The sequence below is a fragment of the Onychostoma macrolepis genome, chromosome 04 (assembly GCF_012432095.1).
Source record: "Onychostoma macrolepis isolate SWU-2019 chromosome 04, ASM1243209v1, whole genome shotgun sequence".
NCBI lineage: Eukaryota > Metazoa > Chordata > Actinopteri > Cypriniformes > Cyprinidae > Onychostoma > Onychostoma macrolepis.
This window is the reverse complement of record NC_081158.1, coordinates 35,929,403-35,941,108: the sequence shown is the minus strand read 5'-3', so window position 1 is coordinate 35,941,108 and position 11,706 is coordinate 35,929,403. Positions and strand designations below refer to the sequence as shown.

The 11,706-nt window shown below is 40.6% G+C and overlaps 1 protein-coding gene across 4 annotated transcripts in view; it reads right to left on the bottom strand.

Annotated features, from left to right (window-relative positions):
• Positions 1–3,564: 3,564 nt before the first annotated feature.
• tulp4a (TUB like protein 4a) overlaps positions 3,565–11,706 on the bottom strand; it is a 28,328-nt gene continuing 20,186 nt past the window's right edge. For 3 of the 4 annotated variants that reach the window (XM_058772166.1, XM_058772168.1, XM_058772167.1), the window contains 4 exons: positions 11,268–11,439; positions 11,060–11,153; positions 7,370–10,683; positions 3,565–4,906 (listed from right to left, as the gene is read on the bottom strand). In XM_058772166.1, coding sequence (XP_058628149.1) covers positions 4,790–4,906; positions 7,370–10,683; positions 11,060–11,153; positions 11,268–11,439 — 3,697 coding nt within the window. In that variant the 3' untranslated portion in view covers positions 3,565–4,789. The remainder of the gene's footprint in view (positions 4,907–7,369; positions 10,684–11,059; positions 11,154–11,267; positions 11,440–11,706) is intronic. The other variant, XM_058772169.1, reaches the window with a different exon arrangement.

Sequence of the window (11,706 nt, the reverse complement as noted above, 5' to 3'; positions counted from 1 at the left end):
CTGCCATCTTGTTATGAATAAAGCCAGAGCATGGATGTATATGAATTAACAGAGATCCACTTGCTCAAAATTTGGCTTTCATTATGGTAGTACCTCTAATATCAAGGCCTAATGTCCAATTTAACACATCCTCTGCAGAAAAACCATGACATAATAAGGGCTCATGGCACAATACAGCTGTGTGCATTGTCCGATTTGCCAAGTTCAAGGGTCTATAAAAAGAAAAAAAAAGACTAGTATTGTAAAAAAAGTGTTCAAAATGTGGCTTATATGGCAGTATGTCATATTTCAAGGCCATGGGTCTCTTTAACACATACTCCGTGGAGGCCAAGACACAACGTAATGAAATGGGCTGATGGCACAATCGGTGGCTCAGTGTGTGTTGTCCTATATGCCAAGTTTAATGGTTTCTCATGTGCACATAAAAGTCTGTATATTTTTTATTTTTGCAAAGGGTCTTGAGGCTATGTAATACGGTGCTAAGAATATCGTGAGAAGAAACCCAAAATGCAAAATGAAAAAGTGCACCAGTCATGTTTGACATTCACTAAACAGCTGCCATGAAAACACTTCTCGTATGATAAACTTATTTTCATTAAATTCTTAAAAACTAAATAGGTGCAAAAATATGAAAATATTTTTCCATACTCTGCTTTCTTTTTTTCTATACTTTTCCAGACCTGGAAATTACTTCAATCAAATTCCACATTTTTCCAAACCGTGTAGGAACCCATCGTTACTTCCCCTAAAGATGAACACGAAATACAAGTCAGTAAATATAGTGACAAACACATCCCGTGACTTTTCAGTCATATTTTTTTTTAAATATTTAAGAAACCTCATTTTAAAAAGGCATAATTCTATAGATTTATATTTCTGCATTTAGCAGATGATTTTATACTAAATATTCTCTAAATGTTCTTATATTTGTATGATGTGGCTAGAAGTTATATTGCTTTGCAATTAAAAAAAAAAAAAAAAAAAAAAAGTATTAATTGTAGTACAAATTATACAAAAGCAGAGGGCAGCAGAGTGAACTTACCCTAAACATTAACACTGAAGTTAATACACCAACTATACATGAGTAATCAGTCATAAAAAGGTTTTAAAAACAAACAAACAAACAAACATTAAGTGAGTTAATATTGTTTTGCTATTTTTTTCTTTTAGGTATAATGTAGTATATATAGCACATATAGTAATGTAAATAGTATAATATATTGGTTTAAGTCTGAAGTAAAACATTTAAGAAACCCAATATAAAAGGAATAATTCTATTTTGTTTTTATCTACTAAAATGTAACTGATAAGTGTATCTATTAATTTAAATAAAAAATATTCCCAATTTAGTAGCTTGACTCTACTTACCCTAAATATATTAATGCTCAATACAAGTTAATTAGCACAAACATGACTAATCATTCATAAAGAAAAAAAACAAAAAATGTTCAAAATTTCCTTTAATATTAAGGTAAATATTAATATCATTTTGCGGTTTATTTATTTTGGGTATAATGTAGTATGTACAGTACATATAGTAATGCAAGTAGTACAATATACTGGTTCAAGTCTGAATTAAAACATTTAAGGAACCCCATTTAAAAGGAATAATTATATATATATATATATGCAAATTTTCTAAAAATAGTATAATGTATTGTTTTTATTCTAAATTATACTTTTAAAATGTTCCTATTTAACACAATCTGTATTGTATAAAGCACTATATAAAGGTTACTTGACAAAAATATAAATTATAAATGAATAAATTATAATATATGAACAAATTATACAAAAAAAATTGATTGCAAAATGCAAGTGAATCTAGTGTTTCAGAGAGCCATTTAACAAGCAAATTTAATGCACTCTATACAAAACCTACTGTGTTTGAACCATGGTAAAGTAATGGTAATACCATGCTGCTTTGATATAGGCAATGGTTCTGAATGACTAAAATATTACCATATTTACTTCAAAGAAAACACTTTAACAGCGCTTCATTTTATAATCATGTTTCTCCCATGTGCTTTTATGTTCCTGATAAAAGCATGCAAATGTGTGGTGAATTTGGTATAAATCAGTGTGTTTAATAATCGAGGAGAGAGAGTTCAACCTGTACACTTTTATTGGGCTACACACCGACAAAGGACACAATTCAGCTTTTGAGGAACAACAAAAATGTTGATTACAGTACAATGCAAACCCTAGTGCATAGGCTTCAAGTTAGTTCCGCCTGACCCCTGACCCCCAGAGTCTGTTTACAAAACAAGAGTCAAAAATCAGGGAACTGGCAAAGCGTGAGATTCCCCTAAATATACAGTATAGAGCAAATAAACACATCTAAACAAGTCCTAACTTTCCTGCCAAGCAGTCACCTCAAAACCAAACGGCATCATGGGTGTATTTCGCTTATTTCAGACAGAATGGACTAAAAGCAAACGTGAATCTAAAATGTGTTGCAATTATAACGAACCGTGACGTGCGTCTTCAATTCCAAAGCCGTTCCATGCTCACCTCGTCTAAAACAAACACGTTCCTTAAAAAACAAGTAATATCATTTACCCAGCATGCCATTGTACCGTTCAATACAAACATTCGTTCACCAAAGTCACGTTTCTCCTCCAAATCACTGTCCTACTCCTACCAACACCAAGCACATTTCAAATAATACTTGTACGATAAAGTCCACTAAAGACACTCGTAGTAAAGACGCTCAGATCTCAGTGGATTCTCCAGGTAATGTAACGTCAAAAAGTCTCAGAAAAACACAACCACAATCACCGACACCAACACCTGCCATCGTCCAGCATCATCCACGTTATATACACCACACCGAGCTGAAGAATCGTTTGCACATCAATAACGTTCACGCTTACAAAAGGTGATTAAATGGCATACGTGTCTTGAGAAAGCCGACGGTAAAGAAAGCATTAGTCTTGACAATATTGCACAAACAAGACATAAATAAATAAATAAACTCTTCCGTTACGAACATCGACTACTTTTTCTCAAATCACCATCAGGGTATTCTCACCACATTAAACAAAACACCATTTGTGTTTGGATCACTCTTTACAAAAGACATAAGACAGACACACATGCACATAAACGCACGACGTATTTTTATGCTGCGATGGTTTCCGATCACAAATACTCTTTCAAAAACCGCTAAAAACGAAATGTAATGACCACTGTTGCTCTCTTCTGCATCGCTTGCTTGTTCTACTGACATCAGTCAAATCAAATAAAACATTAGGTGTGTTGCTATATTCATAGAGAATCGTAATCCTCATCGCTGTTCCTCGCAAACCTACCGACGAGGTTTCAGCGAACGCTGTGATATTCGTAGCACTGATTACAGGACGTGTCGCACAAACATAATTTTTTCAAAAAATAACCAAAAGGTGTGAAATGACATTGTTGAAGCGCGGTAGAAAAATATCTCCTGTTTGCACATGTTGAGGTGGATTAAATGTGGCTTGAGAGCCATTACACAAAATCACTTCACAGAAGCGTCAGCAGGGGGCAGTCACTTCACTTTTTTTTTTTTTTTTAGAAGGGAAGGGTGAGCTCTGATTGGCACATCACTTCCTGTTTCACAGCAGGAAAGAGATGCACAATCAGGAAGAGTGTACAAGACAGTAAAAAGGTTGCTTTGCAAATGGGTCAATGACGTATAAGGATTTTCGACAAATACAAAATACAAAAATCTATTGCAATTGTTCAAACATTAAGAATGTTGTGTGCACATAAATTCATATTAGAATTTTAAATTAAGTGATTTTAGTGTTTTTTTCATCAAGATGAATAACACACAGTATATATTTTGAAAATATTTACATGTATATTTTATATAATATACAAAGTCTATTTTTCTTAAATATATACATGCATGTGTTTGTATTTATATATACATAAATATAAACACACTCATATATTATGTAAACAAAAACTTTTAAAAACTTTAAATTACTGAGAACTTATAAATAAAAAATGTTATGCATGTTAAGGAAATTAATTAATTTTAAGATAAGTCACGGTCGCACCACCTGACTTTTTTTTTTAAAGCTATGGCCACTTCACCAAGATGAAAAAAACAAACAAAAAAAAAAACACTAAAATCACTTAATTTAAAAGTTTAATATGAATTTATGTGCACACAACATTCTTAATGTTTGAACAAATGCAATGGATATTATTATTTTGTATTTGTCAAAAATCCTTATACGTCATTGACCCAAAATGACACATGCAGGGCAGTACGAATAAAAAAAAAGTGTGGATGAACAAACAAACATTCAAGAGGAATTAATCACTAAAAACATCTAGAGTGCTAATGAATACAGCATCAATGGTTTCACCGTTGAGCTTATTCGGTCTGCCAAAGCAAGTCCATCCTAACGGAAATAACTAGAGCGTACAGCTACAGACTGTATATTCAGTCTAACTATCTCTTAATAAAATACACTTTATGACTGCAAGCCAAAAGCATCTAATCAGATGCCAGCTATTGAACTCCAAGGGTAAAGTCCCTGGAAGTGAGTTTAGATATTACGTCCTCAAAGTGTGACAAACATTAGTATCTTATGCAAAAAAAAAAAAATTAGTAATGACAGTATGTTGTACAGCAATTGATTTCAGTGCCCAGTAGTACCTCTAACACTCGGAAAATGTGGCTTCCCAGATGTAGTTTTCAAGTATTAGTACTGCATCTTAGACTGGGAAAAATGCTAAAAGAGCAACAGAGAGAGCGAGGAAAGAATTGGCTAAAATGTTCAAGCCCAGTCGATCACTTGAGGCGCTGGGTGACATTAGCAAGTGCTACAGCAAAAGCTTGCACAGCTGAGAAGGGGTACTGAAAGTCCAGGATGTATGCGTTCCCGTCGATCCTTCCGAACTGCATCACCTACACAGAATGAAATAGGTTACGAGTTAGAAAACACGCAGCAGAAATAACATCTAAAGCAGGGGAGTCCAATCTCAGTCCTGGAGGGCAACTGTCCTGCAGAGTTTAGCTCCAACTTGCCTCAACTTTCCAGTTTGCCTTTTGGAGCTAGGGCTAGGGCTGTAACGATTCACTCATGATTCGATTTAACAAAATGAGATTGAAGACATTATACAGTAAATGAAAAGGTGTCCTTTTATTAGGCTATTGCTGCACTTTATGAAATTGAAATAACAAAACTAAATTGAAATGTTAAAACAAACCCCAAATCAAATAAATAAGTTACACAAATAAAATAAATCTCTTCATATAAACTAAGTAAGGCTTTGTCTGTGCCTTTTCCATTTAAAATTAGAGGCAACCACTGCATTTTAATTATCACCCAAACAAAGATACAGCATGAGCAGTTTTTAATCTAAATTAGACTATCATTTCGAAATTTGAAGCAAAAACAGAATGACTTTAGTTTTGTTAAACTGTACTACATAAAACATATCCAGTGTTTCCCATACATTGATTTATTTGTGGTGGCCCTCCACAATATCAAAACCGATACAAATACATTTTTTTAAAAAGCTTTGACTTCGTGGAACACACGAGCACTGCACATTTCAAAATCAAAACACGGTGCGGGTGTTTTTATATCACTGTATTTCTGAAGGAAACCAACTGTCTTCATAAAATTTTGGATGTCATTTTCATTTCATCTTGCATGTAATGTCTGATAAAGCAGCATTTGTGAGCGGAGCCCTGCTTTGTGTACAGCGTTACCAGGGAAACCGCTATTAAAAGCGCCTCCTGCTGGCAGAGAATGAATTTGCATATATGCCTCCACAAACAGAGTCTAAAACTTTGCAGAGTCTTTGCTGAAAAACGGTAGGTAATTTGCTTATTACAGAGATTGTGTGAGAAAAACACAGACATGGCAGATTCGGACGGGATTAAAATCACCAAGTACGTCTGTGAAACACACATTTCTCTAACGACCCCCTGTAAAACTAGTCCCGTCCGAATAGGGCTCAAGTCTGTGGGAAACACTGATATCTGAAGGAAGCAGCAGACGATCTGAATGGGACGCAGGTTCACTCTCTGCCAGCAGGTGGCACTTATGAACAACATTGATGTAGTGTTTACGGCTGTAAACAAAACAGAGCTGCACTTACGAACTCTACTTTAATATGCATCGTTAAGAGGCAAGATGAAAAGAAAATACCATGTACACTTTTCTGTAAACAGTCAGTTCCCTTCAGAGATACATTCATATAAACTCCTACTCCAATTGTATCGCGATTTGTTTGGCATCTCAACCGATTTGAATCATCACATTTGAATGGATTTTCAACCGCCTCGCGGTTCATTGTTACATCCCTAGCTAGGGCTGCCCCCTAATAGTCAACGAGAAGAGGCTCGGTTGACCAAAATTTTATTAGTCACAGGAAAAAAAACAAACAAAAAAAACCATTAAAAATCCACAGGAAGTGGCGAAGACACGCAGTACGTGACGGCCAGATCATTAACGGCTGGTCTTTGTGGTAATACAGGACATCCAAATGCTCGCCTATCATTCATCAATCTCAAACTGGCTTATCATGGTTTATCATCTGAAATATGTTAGTAGTAGCAACTATACATGGCCGCTCAATTTAATGTTAATCTAGAGAAATGTGCGCTATTGAAGTGTGTGTGCGGAGTGTGGAAGATGATTAGTAGCTCACTGCTCACTTGTTCTTAAAATACTCTCTCATTTTTAGTCATACAGATAAGAGTAATAATCTTTTGAATCTGTAAAGACTACGTTTATTTGTGTGCACTCGCAACAACAACAACACATTGCACTTTTGTAAAATAATGAAGGAAAACAGGATGTGCTTTGTTTTGCCATCTCGGTCTCTGTTAACTTGAGCGCGAAACTCCACGTATACTTGCCTTACAGACATAAAAATATATATATCTATAGAGAGTGAAATGTCTACTTTCAAATCAACCAATTCAAATGCAAAACAAATATATTCCGATTATGTAATCCGTATGAATCATGCATACAGGCACGTCCACTACTGCGGAGATGACGAGTCAGTGTCGCCGACTTCAAAACAAAGAAAGCACTTAGTTTATCAAGAAATTATTAAAATGTTAATGCAGCCTACTTACTGTTTTTCCGTGACACAATCATTACTTCTGCCGGTGTGCTGTGGCAAGCTTTATGCGTGCGCTTGAGCACTTATTAGTCTATGTAGGCAATTAAAGGCTCATTATTAGGATTTAAATTATTTACTAATAAACGTTCGATTAATCGACTAAAGCTTCAAATGAACAACTACTGGTCGACCAGAAAAATCTTTAGTCGAGGGCAGCCCTAGTTGGAGCTATAACGGCCCTCCAGGAACAGGACTGGACACCCCTGATCTAAAGCTTCTTGCGTACCTGTCTCCCCTCGAGCTCAATCTGGAAGTTCTTTGCCGATTCCTGCGTGACTCTTCCTCCAAAGTCCAGCTGGTAGACCTGCGTGGCTTCGTTCCAAAGAGGCTGTTTGTTGGCCATGATGTAGACAAACCCTTGGCTGCCGAGGCCGCGGTCTTCTTTCTCGTTAGCCTTTCGGGACTTGATTTCGTCCAGCTCGCAGCCTCCCGCCCGCAAGTTCCTTTTTGCTTTCCAGCTCTTTTTACCGCTCTGGCTCTGGTTCATCAGTTCATCGCCGCTGATGAAGAGCTCCGGCTCGCTCTCGGAGCTGTCCTGGAACTCGTTGGTGGTGGCCTTGCTTAGCTTTTTGGCTTTCAGCTGCTCTTTCTGGCCTTTCGGTTTCTTTTTGTCTCGACTGCCTAACCTCGGACTGGAGATGAGGGAGTTGAAGTCACTGAGGGCACGGCCCTCTTTTTTGGACTTGTTGCCTCCTTCTGTGATTGCCGGAACGTTGGCTTCATCCGCCCGACTGTTGTCCAAACGCTTGCGGTTCTTCTTGCCAAACCTGTCTGCTCTTTGAGGAACCGGGCTTTCATTGAGCGAGAGCACCTCTTGAAAGCCTTCCCCAGCCTCTGCGATGGCCTCCGGGGGACTCTGGAGGTCTGGAGGAGGTGTAGGTAGAGGAGGTGGTTGAGGGGGAGGAGAAAGAACAGGCTTATCCAACAGGTGGGAGGTCTTTGGTGGAAGGGATGGAGCAGGACCTGAGGGGCTTGGCATGGGTGGACAGGGATTGTAAGAACCCCACGGATGGAGAGGAATGGGAGTCACAGGCAGACTCGAACAAGAAGCTGTCCCAGGGTACATTGGTGGGAGAGGGCAGCAAGCAAGGTTGGGCAAACTGGGAGGATAACCAGGTGGCAAGACCACTGCTTGGTCCTGCTGGGAGAAGGGAAGAGGAGTAACCACCTCTTTGGGAGAGGTAGGACGTGGAGAAGCTTGCAAGGAACCGCTATAGGCTGTACTTGGTGGATAGGGCAGAGCAATCTGGTATGCTCCCGTCGGCTGGAAAGTTGCAGCGTTAGGACTCGTCGGAGATTTAGGCGAGAGGACAAACGGAAGACGGGAGACGTCCAGATGTTGTGCAGGGCTGAGGATGAGTGGGGGAGGTTTGTGGGATGCAGGAGGTCCAGAGGTGGGCAGAGTCGCCGAACGCTCTTGTGGAACCCAGATCTCTTCATTAGCAGACGGATCCCATTGATACGGTGGCGGCCGTTTGACTGTCAAACTCACCACCTCCGTATTAAGAGCCATTTGCCTTAGAGACTGATTCAATGCCTCGTCCTCTGTAAAGGCGGAGTTGATATAGTCAGCCCTTTCCCTGTTTCCACCTGCACTAGACACTCCACCGGTGCCATCCATACTGAGTAGGCTGTAGGAGGATTGGGAAGGGAGAGGCGAGGCACTGTTGGAGTGCACTATAACAGTGCTGTGAGGTGCACCACCTCCAGTTGGTGGGAACTCCTGCCTAATGATGGTCCCCCCAGCTATTCCGTTACTCCCACTGCTGGCGGCCCCACCGTTACTACTGCACTGACTGCATGTATAAAGAGCCGTCGGCCCTCTTGGTTGGTAGGAAGCAGACGAAGCACTGGCTTTGGCCTTGGAGGGCAGGGTTCTTTGGGGATCCAGGATCTGAGAAACCTTCAGCGCAGCTTCCCGACTGTTCCGCCTCAAGGTAGCGTGAATCAAGCTGCTGTCCAATCTCTGGCCAGGGTTCCGCCCCACTCCACCCTGATTGGCTGTGTCAGGGTAAGGGGGCGGGTCCCCGCTGGGTATAGAGTACCTTGGCACAGTGAGACGGTTCAACGTGGCTGAGGCGTAGGGCAACTGCACCACCTTCCCCTCTACAGCAGAGGAAGATGATGAGACCCTGAGGGTGGCAGAGCTTCCCGGGCCCTGCAGCGTGTAAACGTTCTGGTTGCAAACGAGTCGCGTGCGGGGACGGCACACCTCCTCCACATTTCCGCTGCTGTCAAATGTGGTGATGCGTTCGTAGCCCAGCGGGGTTGGGTACTGAGCTGCCTGTGCACCAGGAGGATACAAGGTCAGATCCCCTTTCTTTACACAAGCTTCCCCTGAGGATGAAGTGCTGGAGCTGCCTCCCGAGGTGCAACTCGTAGAAACAGCAGCCGAAACTGTGACCGTGGCAGCAGACACAGTGCCCGGGTAAGGAGGGGGAGGATTCATCTTGCTAATCTCAAGAGGGGCAGTAAAAACTACTGCATCACCCTCAGCCAGTTGTGGGGCAGAACGTGTCGTTTTAATTTTAAGCAGGAGCTCATGCTCCGCTCCATGCTCTGCTGTTGGGGGAACGTCCGGGATGGTACTCTGCGTAAGCTGAATGACCGGGAGTGACGGTTGACCTGAGGGCAAAGTCGGAACAGGGATTTGGATCTGATGCTGCTGTTGCAACTGCTGCTGCATTTGCTGGTGTTGCAGCTGCAGTTGCATTTGCAGATGCTGCTGTTGGATTTGATGCTGAAGCTGTTGTTGCATTTGCTGTTGCTGCTGCATCTGCTGGATCTGCTGTTGCATGTGTTGCTGCTGCTGTTGTTGCATGTGCTGATGCTGCAACAACTGTTGCTGCTGCAGCTGATATTGTTGAAGCTGTTGCTGTAGCTGTTGCTGCTGCTGTTGATAATGTTGTTGCAGCTGCTGCTGTTGTTGATGTTGCAGCTGCTGCTGTTGTTGATGTTGCAGCTGCTGTTGTTGTTGTTGATGTTGCAGCTGCTGCTGCTGTTGATGTTGCAGCTGCTGCTGCTGTTGTTGATGTTGCTGCTGCTGTTGTTGTTGATGTTGATGTTGATGTTGTTGTTGGGATTGCGCAACTAAAATCCGACCAACCTCCATACCTCCAAAGATTACCTGTCCAGGACTAGAATACCTGGCAGGAACGGTGTACTGTGCCGTGAGCACAGTGTCCTGCTGTCCTTGGTCAGACACCCCAGGTGGTGCCACAGTCGATGTTGGATTGGACAACACATCCAACTGGACGTTCTGATTGGCTAATAGGGATTGGACAAGGCCAATGCTCTGGGTCGGGGACATGGCTTGTGCAGGGCTGTGTATGGGGGCGATGGGTATGTTGACAGTGCAAGGAGGATTATCATCAGTGATTCCTGATGCTCCTGTGACAGGCAGGTCATCCTCGTCCTCACTGAAGACATTAGGACTAAACATAGGTAAGTTAATGTATTCCACTGAGATCTTCCTCACCTCAGGGAGGTAGATGGTCATCTGTCTGGGCTGGAGGTGAAGCAGACTTGTCTTGTAGATAACTAGAGAGAGGGGAATGTATATTAGAAAACATTTGATGTATAAATAAATGTAGTAATAAATAGTGATTAATCAAGATTTATCAAAATAAAAGTTTTTGTGTACATAATATGTGTGCGTGTACTGTGTATATTTATTATGCATATATAAAGACACACATGCATGAATACATTTAGGAGAAATGTTATGTTTACATATTAAATATATATTATAAATATGAATAAATATATACATGTAAATATTTTCTAAATATATACCGTATGTGCGTGTCTTTATACAGTATACACAGTGCACACACATATATTATGTGCACAATTTTTTTTTTATTTTGGATGCGATTAATCGTTGCCCAGCACTAAAAATGAATAAATAAAATACCTGCTCCAAGATTTGTTGGCAAAAATGCTGCAAGCCCCACAATTTTGAACTTTGTTCCCCATATGTTAGATGTAACTTGCGCAAGATAATTGTGCTAAAATACAAGGAGACAAATCTTAATAAGAGGGAAACATTCTGTGAGCTCACACATAGATGTTTTTACAAACTGGACAGCCAGCATTGTTTATAATTTAGTTGTGGCGAGTACCTGTGTGATGTCATCGAGCGGAAACTCCCGCCGAGTCAGACTCGGAGAGCCAATGGAGGGCTTGCGAATGGGTAACCGAGGCGATCGCGATATTTCCTGCGCGGTGCGGGAGAGCTTGGGGGACTTACGGGGATCTATATTTATCCTGTTGGTAAAGGGACACACTAAGTCTCTACAGAGAAGGTAGCAAACGAAGAAAAGAGTTCAAGGTGAGTTTGCAGCAGCATGCAGCCTAAAGTTGCAGAGTTTAACAAAACATGTCTTCAGAACTGGAGGATCCATGAGTTTCATGCTTCCAAGATGAACTATTTTTACAAAAGCATTTCATGATTAATTTTGTGTTATTTATCAGGTTAAAATGTGCATCTACAAGGGATACCTAATAGGGATGTAACGATATTATCATGGTCACATGACGATATGAAACGATAGGTCTTCC